The 14,189-nt window shown below is 38.9% G+C and overlaps 1 protein-coding gene across 1 annotated transcript in view; it reads left to right on the forward strand.

Moving 5' to 3' along the window:
• Positions 1–1,485: 1,485 nt before the first annotated feature.
• The window catches only part of NDFIP2 (Nedd4 family interacting protein 2), a 76,631-nt gene continuing 63,927 nt past the window's right edge, over positions 1,486–14,189 (forward strand). The window contains exon 1 of the mRNA XM_032277456.1: positions 1,486–2,035. Coding sequence (XP_032133347.1) covers positions 1,715–2,035 — 321 coding nt within the window. The 5' untranslated portion in view covers positions 1,486–1,714. The remainder of the gene's footprint in view (positions 2,036–14,189) is intronic.

Consider the following 14,189-nt stretch of genomic DNA (forward strand, 5'->3'; position numbering starts at 1 on the left):
ATACCATTTGGAGTGAAATTGTGAGAGTGAGTGCTTATACCAGTAATATCAATAAATGGCATATGTTTATTGGCTTAAAAACTAAAATACATTAAGATGAAAACAAGGCAAGTTTAAAAATATTTAAGTATGAGATATTGCCTCTTATTGTCAGCACAGTAATGCTCTCTATTATTAGACATGTCAAAATGGCACAAATAGGAAGAGTTGATGAAGATTTTAAAAAGAACTATGAGGAAGGCTTACATTTTTAGTTGCCAACCTATCAGAGTTTCTGTCTTTATTTGATCTTGCTATGTTAACCAGCTGATTAGGCTCATCCAGTGGCATTCTTCATTCCAAGGATCTCCTCTGGACATTCATGAAGGAAATAAATGGGGCACCAGATCCCTTCCCTTCCCTTTGGAGGCTCCACTGTAAGATCAGTTAGGGAAAAAGTGGTGTTATCTTAAAAACATAGCCGGGCCACATCAAGCAACACCATAGTCTTTAGGGTGTAGAAAGTTGGTCTCTGAATTGAAAGGTACTTTTTGCTGCCCTGTCATACTCTTCTACTAACTAGAGAAATATGCTTTATACCCTGTGTGAGAAACACACATAGTATGTCATACGTGGTTAACCAGACTATGAGATACTATTAATAATGCTCCCAAGTGATTCCTTGCTGTTAAATCCATTAGAATTATTATTACCACAAAATAATCCTATCTGATTTCACTACTTTCTTCTAAACTCCTCCAAAGTAACCTAGAACTCCAGAGGCCTCTGACAGTTGTCTGGTGAGTCCATTGGATTCTTAAATCTCTCATTACCAAACAGGGAAAAATAGTTTAAAAAGTAATCAAAGAGCTGGTGCCTGTAGTCTTAGCTACTCCAGAGACTGAGGCAGGTGAATAGCTTGAGCAGAGGAGTTCGAGGCTGTAGTGAGCCACGATTGCAACTGTGAATACCCACTGCACTGGAGTCTGGGCAACACGGTGAGACCCCATTTCTACAAAAACAACAAACAACAAACAAAAATTATCCCACAGAGGAATTTCAGGGCAGTGGAAACACTCTGTAGGATACTATTATGATGGATACCTGTCATTACACATTTGTCCTGACTCAAGGAATATACAAGACCCTGAGTGAACCCTGAGGTGAACTACGGACTTTGAGTGACGATGACGTGTCAATGTGGGTTCATATTGTAATACACGTACTACTTTAGTGGGGGATGCTGATAATGGGGGTGCGGGGTTTATGCTTGTGTAGGAGCAAAGTCTATATGGGATATCTCTGTAACTTTTCAATTTTGCTGTAAACTAGAATTGCTCTATATTAAAGATAGTCTTAAAAAAATCCCTTATCTCACGAATGATTTTGAATGATCGTTTTAGGAATGTCCTAGAGATGAATCTCCTCGCCACGTCCTAGGCTGGGTGAGTAATACAAGGAAGTGTCGCGTACCTGGGCGACCTGTCCTCAGGTGTTCTAGGAACGCGTCCCATCCCGGTCAGCTTCTGCCTCTATATGGTGAGAAGGCGCACTGGCTCATGCTTGCGCGAAACTCGCGCACACCAAAAAGACCAATCAAGGACTGGTCATTCCCCCTCCCACGCGCCTTTTGCGACCGCCTACTAGACAGGTTGATAATGTAGACCGCTCCACCGGACTTGCCTTACTTTTCCATCTCCACCCACCCAGCTACACCCTCCCACTGGCAGCACGGATGGGACGCCGGCGGAGCCAGCGAGTCTGCGCGAGCTGTCCGAGCATGCTCAGTAGCGTGCGCGGCGTTCCGGAGCTCCTCCGCGGAACCGCGACCGACGCGGAGGTCTCGGCGGCCGCTGCCGAAGCCACAGGAAGTGAAGCGCTTCCGCCTGGAGACCGCGGCGGCAGGAACAGAGGCGGAAGGGGTCGTGCGGCGACGACGTTGTCGGCGGGGGTGGCCGAGGGAGCTGAGCACCGAGGGGACTCGCCCGCTCGGAAGCCGGATCCTGAGCTGGGCAGGATGGATCACCACCAGCCGGGGACTGGGCGCTACCAGGTGGTGAGTTCCCGGCCTCCTGTGCCTTCCGGGACTACTTCCCGCCGCGGCGTCCCGAGAGTCCCTTTCCTCAGGTTATTCCCGGAGGAAACGCTCTGGCTTTTTTGTCAGTCTTCTGGCTGGAGCTGCTTCACTCGCCTCTCCTGCGCACCCCTGCCTAGGACTCCTTCGAGACCCTTCCTCTCGCCCCAAGTCTCCTCCTAGATCCTCACCCGCTCCCTTAGCCCCTTGTGAAACACCCTTCCCCCTCACACCTTACAACTTATATGTTTTAATTTCTCACTTCATCATTTTCTTATTCTCTGATTCAGTCACTCCTGAGACATTCTAAGTCGATTGTCTACAGGAAATGGGGCTGACTTCAAATACCTGCGCGGAAGGTGGTCGCTGTCCTAAATGGGGTGGGTGGGTGAGTGGGTGGCGGTGTAAGTACTGCATAGGGTGGGATGTGGATTTGGCAGAAATGTGGGTTAGGAATTGTGGATCCGTAGGGAAAGACCAGCCGTAATGCTGATCCTGTCTCTGCTCGTTAACCTTGTCATTTTGTCCTTTTCCATTATGTTAGTATTAAAATGACTATATATATTTTTTGTAATCCCCCCTGTCCTTTTTTGGCTACAGGGGAAACAGAGGTAGGTTTTAGTAGAACAAATTCTAATCTTGTTTGAAAAATTATTTTTCGTTAAATATAAGGTTTTCCAGCTTAACTGTGTAAACTTGGGTAACTGTATGTTGAAAAAAGTGAAATGTGTTCCTCTATATTTTCAGTGTCAATTTTTAAATATATTTTTCTTTGTGTATTCTGGTGGTGACGTCGGAGATTACTGTTGTAAACCTTACTTAAAAATGGAATGAGCAATAGTTTACTGTGTGGTTGCAGCTAGGTAGCATGTGATTCCACAAACTTTCAGCCCATTTACTGAGGGAAGAGGAGAAAATCAATACATAGTACTGGCGGTGCAGTTTATGGTTTATAAAATTTTACAGATTTAGGTATATTAGTTCTAGGTTTCAACTTTCAAATCTGTTTGCACATGTAAGATTTAGTTATAAGTCAAGACTTTCTATTAATAAGTACATTTTGGCAAATACAGAGGACACTGTAAGATGAGAGTCCAGTGTATGTAATTTTGAGTTTTTTCTAACATGAAAGCTCACGAGGCTTCCATTTTCAACTGGTTTGCATTCTTTACAATCTCCAAAAGGTCCATATTGTGACTTCTTTGAAAATTTATCAGCTTTTCTCAGAACAACTTGGGAAATACTGTTTCTCCCAGTGTGGAAAGCATTTTTCAGGTTGTCAGTGTACACCCTTTTGATGATTTGAAAGGCATTTCTAGGCTTGGGAATGTTAGCAAAAATAAAATGATGTAGATAAATATTGAGTAATATTAGCAGTGGAACTTGTTTCATTTTTCTAATCTTTCTATTAGATTCGAAACATCAACCATATTATAATCTTTCTATTAGATTCAAAACATCAACCATATTCTCCTACACAAGTCACTTCTCAAAACACTGTTTATTTATGTAGCTCTCAGTTTTAAGATATTTGTTTTTCCTGCAACTCCTTTCAAAATAAATGAACATATTTTATTGCTGCTCCTTCCCTCGTTGTTTTTTTCCAAACTGACGATCTGTCCTACATAGACTCTGAATGTTCCTTGAGAACAGAGGACAAAAATCAATTATAAAGATAATGCCTCCCAGTCCCTCTAAAGATAATACTTTAAGTAGGTAGAACATGGATTTGTTTTCCTTGTAATGCAAAAGTGTTAGAGTTACAAAAATTACATAGTTGTTTAATCTAGTATAACTACTCTTGGTTTGTGTATAATGGCCTGATTAATAACATCTAAGTATATGTCAGAGAAGCAGTTGAACTGACATTTTCGGTAGACTTTTTAAACTGGGAATCAACCCAGCTCTGGCTTATATGGTGAACGCAACTATTTTGTGGTTACCTTTAGCTCAGTTTTTGGGAAAACTCTGGAGTGATTAGTAAACTGGAGCAATAAACAACTTGAGTTGTTGAATGTTACAGGATGACTAAATCAGGAGATAGGCAAGTATATTTAGGGGTGAGATGGTATGCAGTGTTAACTTTTCACTTATTTAAAGAGTTTAAATGCAGCTTTTCTTACTGGAAAGCTAGCAGTGATGCCCAGGGTCATCAGAATGAGCTACTACCATTAGCCAATATACAGCCTTTATCTAGAAACTGCTTTTTCTGTGATCTTTCCTTTGTTAAAAAGGCCCAGCATTTATTAAGTAAAACCTAGATAACAGTTTAGAGCTATAAAAATTCTTGATTGTTACCCATTAATTTCAGAAGAAGCCAGGTATAATATATAATTTTATTGTGTTATGTGAAATTCAGTTTTGTTAGTAAATGAGCAGTGTTGCCAACTGTCATGAAGTTGACTTGGCTTGCAGCTGCTAGACCACATTCTAACTTTGATGTTCTCATTTTATTTTATTATTTATTTATTTTTTGAGACTGAGTCTCTGTTGCTCAGGTTAGAGTGCAGTGGCGTGATCTTAGCTCGCTGCAACATCCACCTCCTGGGTTCAAGTGATTCTCCTGCCTCAGCCTCCCTAGTAGCTGGGAATACAGGTACCCGCCACCATGCCCAGCTAATTGTTGTATTTTTAGTAGAGATGGGGTTTCACCATGTTGGCTAGGCTGGTTTCGAACTCTTGACCTTAAATGATCTGTCCCCCTTGGCTTCTTAAAGTGCTGGGATTACAGGCATGAGCCATGGAGCCCAGCTGAAGTTCTCTATTTTATGGGCCACATTTAAGGATTATGGGCTGGGCAAGGTGCCTCATGCCTGTAATCCCAGCACTTTGGGAGGCCAAGGTGGGTGGATCTCACGAGGTCAGGAGATCGAGACCAGCCTGGCTAACGTGGTAAAACCCCGTCTCTACTAAAAATACAACAATTAGCTGTACATGGTGGCGGGTGCCTGTATTTCCAGCTACTCGGGAGGCTGAGGCAGGAGAATTGCTTGAACGAGGGAGTTGGGGTTGCAGTAAGCCAAGGTCGTGCCACTGCACTCCAGCCTGGTGACAGAGCAAGACTCTGTCTCAAAATAAAAAGGATTATGTACCTGTACCAAGCTAACTTCTTGTTTGGTGTACAAGTTAAATTGGCAGTGTTGATTGTAGCAGTAATTTCCTGAACTGTATTTCAGAATGATGATAATAAGTGTAACTGAAAGATTTATAAGACATTAGCTTATTAAAACATCTATTAGCATATTAAAACAATGAATAATTCTGGAATAAGGAAAGTGATTTGGATTTGTTTAACCAAGCTCTTCCTAATCTTTGTTTTGTTTTGTTCTTTGTTTTTAAAATTTTAAGATTATGTTAACATTTCCAAAATATTTTCTATGGAACATAATTTGAAGTATTTATTCTGCAAAGATCTGAGTTCTTTGCTCTTGTATCTGGGGAATTAGAGTTGCCCTTGATAAATCAGCTGGGAAAGAGGCTTGACTATTAATGGGTAAAAATCCCACAGGTTTTAAAACCATCTGGGCTTATATATTAGATTGTGCTGTTTCCAGTTTGTGAGACCTTGGCTTACTTTACATCTTGAAGCCTCAGTTTCCTCATATTAGGACCTACCTGACTAGGATTGTTATGAGAAATAATAAAATAGATGTAAAACATATAAAGACTGATACATGATAAATAAGTACCCTTTTTACAAGTTGATAAGAGTGTGTTAATGTTTCATGGTTGCTGGCAGAAAAGAGAAGACTTCCAGGTCAGAGACAGATCATTACTCGTGGCACAGCAAGCAACACGAACATCAGCATATTTGTGTAGGTTTTCCTAGCTACCAAATTCCACAAAGGGGCTGGATGTCCATATGGATGTGTGCAGTGGGTTTGCATCACAGCTGAGGAACTCAGAAACTCAGAACCAAGGGTATAGCTTTTTTTTTTTTTTTTTTTAATTTTATTTATAAAAGATCTTTTTTTTTTAGATGGAGTCTCACTCTCTATCCCAGGCTGGAGTGCAGTCGTGGTGATTTGGGCTCACTGCCACCTCTGCCTCCTGGGTCCCGGTTCAAGCAATTCTCCTGCCTCAGTCTCTGGAGTAGCTGGGATTACAGGAACGTGCCACCATGCCCAGCTAATTTTTGTGTTTGTGGTAGAGACAGGGTTTCAGCATGTTGACCAGGCTGGTCTTGAACTCCTGACCTCATGATCCTCCCGCCTCGGCCTCCCGAAGTGCTGAGATTAGAGGCGTGAGCCACTGTGCCCAGCCACAAGCAGCAAGTATCTTAGCAGACAACAAACAAGCTAGTTCACCTCCTCCTGGGATGGCAGTCACACACTGTGGTTGCCTGATCTTTGTTGCCTATGTAACTTCTTAGAAGAAACAGCTCAGTATCAGGAAGTAGAAAGCTTTACAGACTGGCACACTCAGCAAGAATGTGCAGACATTCAGGCCCATGGCTGACTGCCTCATCCAGTAGTACATGTTCTGAATGAGATAATGTATAGTGAGTTTTAGGAATAGTCATTTCATTTTCCATTGGAAAGAAGCCTTGCAGCCCCTTACCTTTCCTTACTCTAATCACCTTTTCTTGTCAGCTTGATTCCTTTGATTCCTCTTGTTTGTTTCTTTTGAATTTATCAATGTGTACTTTATCTGGTTTATATTCTGACCACGCCTCTTTTACATAATCAAGGTTACCCAACTGCATAATCTAATAGATACTTTTCAATTCTTATTTGCTTGATTTCTTTGTTATAGTGACAGTATGAAGGTTCTTTTTGAAATTCCGTCCTTATTCTAGATACCATTAATAAGAAGTTTTATACTTCTCATGACTTTTTGTGACTTGTCTGGTCTTAGTGAACTCTTTTCGTACTTAATCTATTCTCCTTAAGTGTTGATACCTTATCTGGCATGGAATATTGTAATAATCTGTTACTTTCTTCCTATTTGACCATCCTTCAGGAATTGTTTGCACTATGTGAATTATATTTGTAGAGTACAGGTTGAGTGTTCCTAATCCCAAAACCCCAAATCTGAAATGCCCCTAAATCTGAAATTTTTTGAATATTACAAGGATATCACAAGTGGAAAATTCCACATTTATCTTTTCAACACAAACTTTGTTTCATGCAGTTACAGTTATGTTCATCTTTGGGTCCCATTCCCAAGATATTTCATTATGAATGTGCAATATTCCAAAATTAAAAAAAAATCTGAAAATCAAAACACTTCTGGTCCCTAGCATTTTGGATAAGAGATACTCAACCTGTATAAATTTGATTTTTGTTCTTTTGCTCAAAAACCTTCAGTTGCCCCTTACTGAATCCACCCCCAACATTTAATAACATTTAATATTAAAACTTTCAAATATATAAAAACGTTGAAAGAAGTGTACAGTTAACCTCCATAAAAATTGTAGGCTGTACAGTTGTTAACAGTTTATTATATTTGTGTTGTTGTGTATGTGTCCATCTATTTTTTGATTCTTTCAAAGTAAGTTGCAGGTATCTGTGTACTTCCATGCAAGCCACATCTTTATCATTAGCTTGCATTTTAATATTCGTTTATGGTTCTTTTTCTTTGGGGTAAAATCAGCATATATTGAAATGCACAAATATGGCCTGGTGGATAACTTTGGCAAATTCATATACTCATTAAACCACCTTTGACATGTAGAGCAGAGATTAGCAAACTATGGTCCAACTCCTGGTTTTGTATATTTGTTGGTACACAGCCATGCCCATTCCTTTACGGGGGTAGGGTTGAGGACATTCATGTACTGCATAATGACTTCTCATTCAATGAAGGACCTCATATACCGGGACCCCATAAGATATGTTTAGATAAATACAGTTGTGTTACAATTGCCTACAATATTTAATACAATAACATGCCGTACAGGTTGGAAGTCTAGGGGCAATAGGCTAGACCATATGGCCTAGAATGTAGTAGGCTATATATACCATCTAGATTTGTATAAGAACACTTCCTGATGTTAGCACAGTGATGAAGTTGCCTAACAAAGAATTTCTTAGAATGCATCCTCATCATTAACTGGCATGTGACTGTATTTGAGGCAGAGCCCACAAAGCCTGAAATATTTCCTATACCCATAGATTGGTTTAGCAGTATACTGGGTAAAAGAAGAAAAGTAGCATTCTTGCTTATTAACAGTCTATGGTCCTAAGAAAAATAACATTCTTGCTTAATAATAATAATTTATTTTTCATGGTTTTGGAGGCTGGGACATTCCAAGTTGTGGGCCAGTTTGGTTCCCTGGTAAGGGCTCTCTTCCTGGCTTATAGATGGCCACTTTATGTCTTCACATGGTGGAGAGAGAGTTCTGGTCTCTCTTCCCTTATAAAGATTCTCATCCCATCATAGGAACTCCACCCTTGTGACCTCATCTAAACCTAATTACCTCCCAAAGGCTCTGACTTCAAATAGCATCACTCTGGGGATTAGGGTTTCAACATACACAAACATTCAGTTTGTACCACTGCCCTTTACAGATACATTTTACTGACCTGATACAGAACATTACCATCACCCTAGAAAGTTCCCTTATTATCTTTACTAGATCAATTCCTACCCCCCAGGTGACTGTTCTGATTTTTTCACTTCAAATTACCTAGTTTGGCCTATTCTAGAATCATATAGCATATATCCTACAAAACTTCTTTCATTCAGCATGAAGGTTTTTAGATTGATCTGCGTTTTTGTGTATATCAGTAGCTCATCTCTTTTTATTGTTGAATAGTTTTATCATATAAATCATATGAATTCATTGTAGTTTGTCTGTTGCTGTTGATGGATATTTGGGTTGTTTCTAGTTTCCTTTCTCTGTTAGGAGTAAAGCTGTTATAGTCTTGTACAAATCTTTTTGTAAAGCTGTTATGAATATTCTTGTACATATCTTTTTGTGGACATATGTTTTTATTTTCCATGGGTGGAATTACTAAGTAATAGGGTAGGTGTATATTTAAATTTTATAAGAAACCACTAGCCTTTTTTCCAAAGTAGTTATACCATTTTACACTTCCACCATCAATGTATGAAAGTTTTGGTTGCCCCACACACTTGCAACAGTTTGCTGCTGTCAGGTCTTTTTAATTTTAACCATTCTGGTGGGTTTATTAAATTTTTCAAGTTTAAAATTCCTCTTCTTAGCATACAGGTTTTTTTGAATGGCCCTTCTCTACTTGTATAGTGACATATCTCAGTAATCTGTCTTCTTAATTTTTATACACTGATTTCTCATCTGAAGTTCTGTACTCTTCCTGGTTTGTTTGCCTTATAAAATCCTGTTCTCAAAAACTCCTTCAAATCTGTAATTGAAAGAGGGTGATAGAGAGATTTACTTACCTCTGTCATCAGCATCAAGGCAGAAGAAAGTTAGTATAACTTGTTATACTGAATTATGTGTTTGTGTGTCTTTCTAACCTTCTAGACTACTGCTTTTTCTCAAAGGTATGTCAGTGTTCTATGAATGTTGTTTATTTCAGCTTTAAAATGGGTCTTTACATGTTCAGAAAAGTAATTGAAGAAATTTACACTCAAAATGTGTTGTATACTAAGTAGTACACCAAGTTGTATACCAATACTCAGATGTGTTATATACCAAGTTGTTGTATATAACTTGAAGACTAGTATTATGTTAATTTGGCTTGCCGTATAAATTACTTTTAAACATACCCCAGATTAAAGTTTTTTTTTTTTTTTTTTGCCATTTTTGTGCATGCCATGGTGAGTTTAGCTCATTAAAAAAATTATGCAAATGAGTACACACCTGAACGGTGCTGAATCAAACGGTGCTAGCCTTTGCTTAGGCACATCTAAGCAGTACATGATCTAGTACTGGAGTAATATACGTGTAGTGGCAAATAAAAGCATCGGAATTGAATCATGAAAATGCCATAATTTATAGATAATTTTATGCTTTTGAATACTCTTTGTTAATTTATGCTAAAGATAAGATGTGGGAGCAGTTTTTAGATAGCGTTGTTGATTATGAAACAGATTTTATAACTCATTTATCTGATATATAGTAGCTTATGAAGTACTTCTGTCTGCCTCGGTTTTATTTGTTTTAGATGTTGGTGAATAAGACAGTTAAGTTTTTGTCTCATGGCTCATGTTTTGGTAGAGGGGGTACAGATAGAGAAGTAAGCCTAACTTTAGATAGTAATAAATTCTTTGAAGAAAACAAAGCAAGTTGATGGGATAAATAATAAATTCTATCAATTATGAAATAGCAATAACAGAATAGTAATTACTTACATTATATTAATAAAATGCTGCTAAATGCTTTATACATATTAGCACACTTAATCCTTCCACTTCTGTGAAGTAATGTCATTATCCTCATTTTGCAAATGAGAAACATGAGACACAGACAAGTTAAATATTATTATAGGCCCAGCTATGACAGAGCTGGTATTCAGACTTGGGTGTTTTAGTTGTGTATTGCTATATAACAAACATCTCTAAATACAAGCATTTTATTTTCTTTTAAGATTCCATGGGTTGAGTGTGATCGGGAGATGTTGTTTCTACTCCACATAGTATTAGCTGGAGCTGGAGCCATTTTGGGGCTTGCTTGGGTTGGAATTTCCAAGATGGCCCACTCACTTGGCTGTAATTGATGTTGTCTGTTGTCTGGGAGCTCAGCTGGGACTGTTGACTTTAGCATCTCAGTTCTCCTCTGTGTGCCCTCTTGACGTGACCTTGGCTTCTCACAGCATAGAAGGAAGAGGAAGCTGCCATTCTTAAGGCCTGGGCTTAGAAATTCATAATGTCATTTTTGCAGTATCCTATTGGTCAGAGCAGTTGCAAGACCCCCCAAATTCAAAGGGTGAAGAAGTAAATTCCATCTGCCAGTGGGGGAGAAGCATGCACATACATGGAGGGAAGAAAGTGATAGTGGTCATCTTTGAAGATGATGTACAACACCAATTTGACACCTTAGTAGATAGGGATCAGCTTAGTCCGGGAACTTCATCCACTGTGCAGTTGTGACAGTCACGCAGAATTGACTGAAATGTGAAGATCTAGTTCTAGTTGATGAGTATTGTAAATACGATAATAACCTGTAGTGGAAATGAGTTTGTTGGTTAAAGATATAGAAGGAAAGCTGTATGGCTGCAGCAAAATTAAGGGGATGGCCAGATTGGAATGTGACAAAACAAAAACAAATTTTATGCTGGATTTGATAGAAGAATGGAAAACTCATTTATAACTCTAGTTTATAATTGTTTCATTAAAGTAGTTAGGTCCAGCTACATGATTTGCAAGGACTAATGCCAAATGAAAATGTGGGGCTCTGACCTGTGATGAGGAAGTCAGTCTCTCCTTTCTGCAGACTTTGTCTTTGTACAGGTCTGTGGACTCCCAAGCAAATATGTAGTCTCCATGCCAGGACATGCTCATTACCTACATCAGCAATAGGCGTGTGCCAGGGTGATTCTAGCCTAGGATAGGATGGATGTCACCTTGCCTTTCCCCCAGTTGTGGGGTGATGTAGACCAGGGGTTAGTAAACTCTTTCTGTAAAGGACCAGGTAGTGTTTTAGACTTTACAGGCCATGTGATCTCTGTCACAACTACTCAGATCTACCATTGTAGTGCAGTAGTACCATACCAAATATGAAGATGAACAGATGTGGCTGTGTTCCAGAAAACTGTTTGCAAAAACAGCGTGCTGGATTTGGCCTGGTTGCTGTAGTTTGCCCACCCTAATGTCCATGTGATAGGAATGTACCTCCTATAGGTCTGAAGCTTGGCATGTTGAAGGATGCTTCTGAGAAATTAATTTTTTATTTCACCCAGTCTCTAAATTCCTAACAATGTGGTAAGGTTGTTTTGCATCCCTCATTTGCACCTGGTAATCAGGCAAGTATCTAGTCTGTCCTTAGAATTGGGATGGGTATGAGAGGATAGTAGAAGAGAATATAATACTCTTTGTGAGAATGGCAAAGACAGGTTATGCAAATATGGTGGAATCTTCATTCTGTTAGTGTGATTGCCTCATTGAGGTCATTCTTGACTACCTTATTTAAAATCACTGTATCCCACTACCAGTACTCCTTATTGCTCTTTCCTGTTCGTTTTTATCCAGAGTACTTAACCACCGTCTGATATTCCAAATATTTGCTTATTTATAGCCTGCCTCCTTTCTTCCTCCCTGAGTTTAAGCCTCATGATGGTAGAGAGATCTTTGTCTGTTTTGCTCACTGTCCTATATGCCTTTCCGTACCTGGCATGTGGTAGAACTTTGAATATTTGATAAAGATGAATGAATGGTGCTAGTTCAAGGCCAATTTTATAGACATATAACCTTGCCTGTTATTTTATTCCTTTTTATATTTGTTCTGTCACTGCTACTGAGACCTGGGCTCTTTAAGGTGGGGGTGATGGTTGTTATTTTGCATTATCTTCCAGTTTAAAATATATTGCTTGGTCTTCCTTTGTCTCTCTTTCTCTGAATGGTGTCCTTTAGAGTTGTTCGGTAAGTAGCCAATGAAGTCATATACAGTGGCCCTGCTTATCACCGTCGTAAACTGTGGAGTTGTGAATACTGGTTTGATTTTCCTAATTTTTTTTATATTGATTACTTAGGAACTGTTTTCTCCTTAATATTTTCTTAATATCTGACCTATATTCTAAAACATTGTTCAATTGTATATATATTGACAATGTATTATTTTAGGATTTTGTATGTATTCTGCATATATGTAGGCTTGACGAGTTTAAATAACTATGGAATGGTGTGGAATCTTCTGCTGATGTTTAGTCATTGTAAATTTACTGACAAGATCATCGTAATTAAGGCTATGTGATTGTAAATCGTTGTATGTCTTTGTTTTCAGGCCATGTTGTTATGGTTTCTTTCAGATGTTTGATCACTTAGCTGGAATTAGGGTGTGGGTAAAATTCTTGTTAAAGACATGCCAAATGCAAGTTGGGAAATGCTGCAGTAGTCTAAGATTTACTATCAGATTATTTCAGGGTTTTGACTTGCTTGCTTTTAAGATTTGTTTGAACATGTACAGTTTAATATTTTAAAAGTTCAGGAATGTGCTATGGTTTAGTTTGTCTATGATATTTCTCCACAATTACTCAGAACATTATGTAAAGAAATTGTGCTGTTTAGACAGAGGCTTTGAGAATAAAGAAGTAAACGGGAGCTCATTGTGTAAAAGAATCTTAATGTGGTGGTATTAACTCGTTTACTAATTTTGGCAGTCTTAGGACCTATAGCCTGTTGGATATTGGACTGAGGAAATCCAGTAGTGTAGTGACACTTTTTTTTTCTTTCTTTACAAGTGCTCAAAGTGACAGCTTTTATAGAACATTTGTTCTCCCCACCTCGGGAGAGCTTTCATCTATATCAGATGACTTTTTATGTGATTTCTCTCAAAAGGGAAGGATCTTGAAATAACACTTGAGACTTTTTTTTTTTTTTTGAGGCAGAGTCTCGCTGTGTCATCCAGGCTAGAGTGCAGTCTGGTGCAATCACAGCAGTGCAGGCCCAATTTTCTGGGTTCACCCGGTCTTCCCACCTCAATCTCCCAAGTAGCTGAGACTATAGGCGTGCATCACCATGCTTGGCTAATTTTTTTGTTTTGCTATGTCTTACTATCTTGCCCAGTCTGTTTTCAAGCCATTTTCCTGCCTTGGCCTCTCAAAGTGCTGGGATTACAGGCATGAGCCACTGTTCCTGGCCACACTTAATATCTTGCTTTGTGGCTTTTAAATATATCTTTCCCATTTTTTCTTTTCTTCCTCCTTTTTCCAGGCCTAATTTCTATTCTGTGTTCAGGTCTATGTTTAGATGTTATTTTCTTCAGAAAACCTTTCCTTCCTTTTTGCCTCCTCACTTGTTTCTCATTCTTTCCTTTAAGTTCTGTGTGTTCTTTTAACAGTGCACTTACCCTTGTTATAGCCCTTATTTCATGGTGTGTATTTCCCCACTAGATTGTAAACTCAGTGGGAAGTAGGGCTTAGATCTGTCCTGTTTATAATTGTTTATATCATTGTTCTGGCCCTGTTAGAGGTGTAAAATAAATACTTACTAAAGAAATAAATGAATGCCTTTTTTGAATGATTCCAAGTCTATGCATGTTGATACTGGTGTA

Source organism: Sapajus apella, unplaced genomic scaffold (genome assembly GCF_009761245.1).
Source record: "Sapajus apella isolate SASKATOON/1434 unplaced genomic scaffold, GSC_monkey_1.0 scaffold9, whole genome shotgun sequence".
NCBI classification, from domain to species: Eukaryota; Metazoa; Chordata; class Mammalia; order Primates; family Cebidae; genus Sapajus; species Sapajus apella.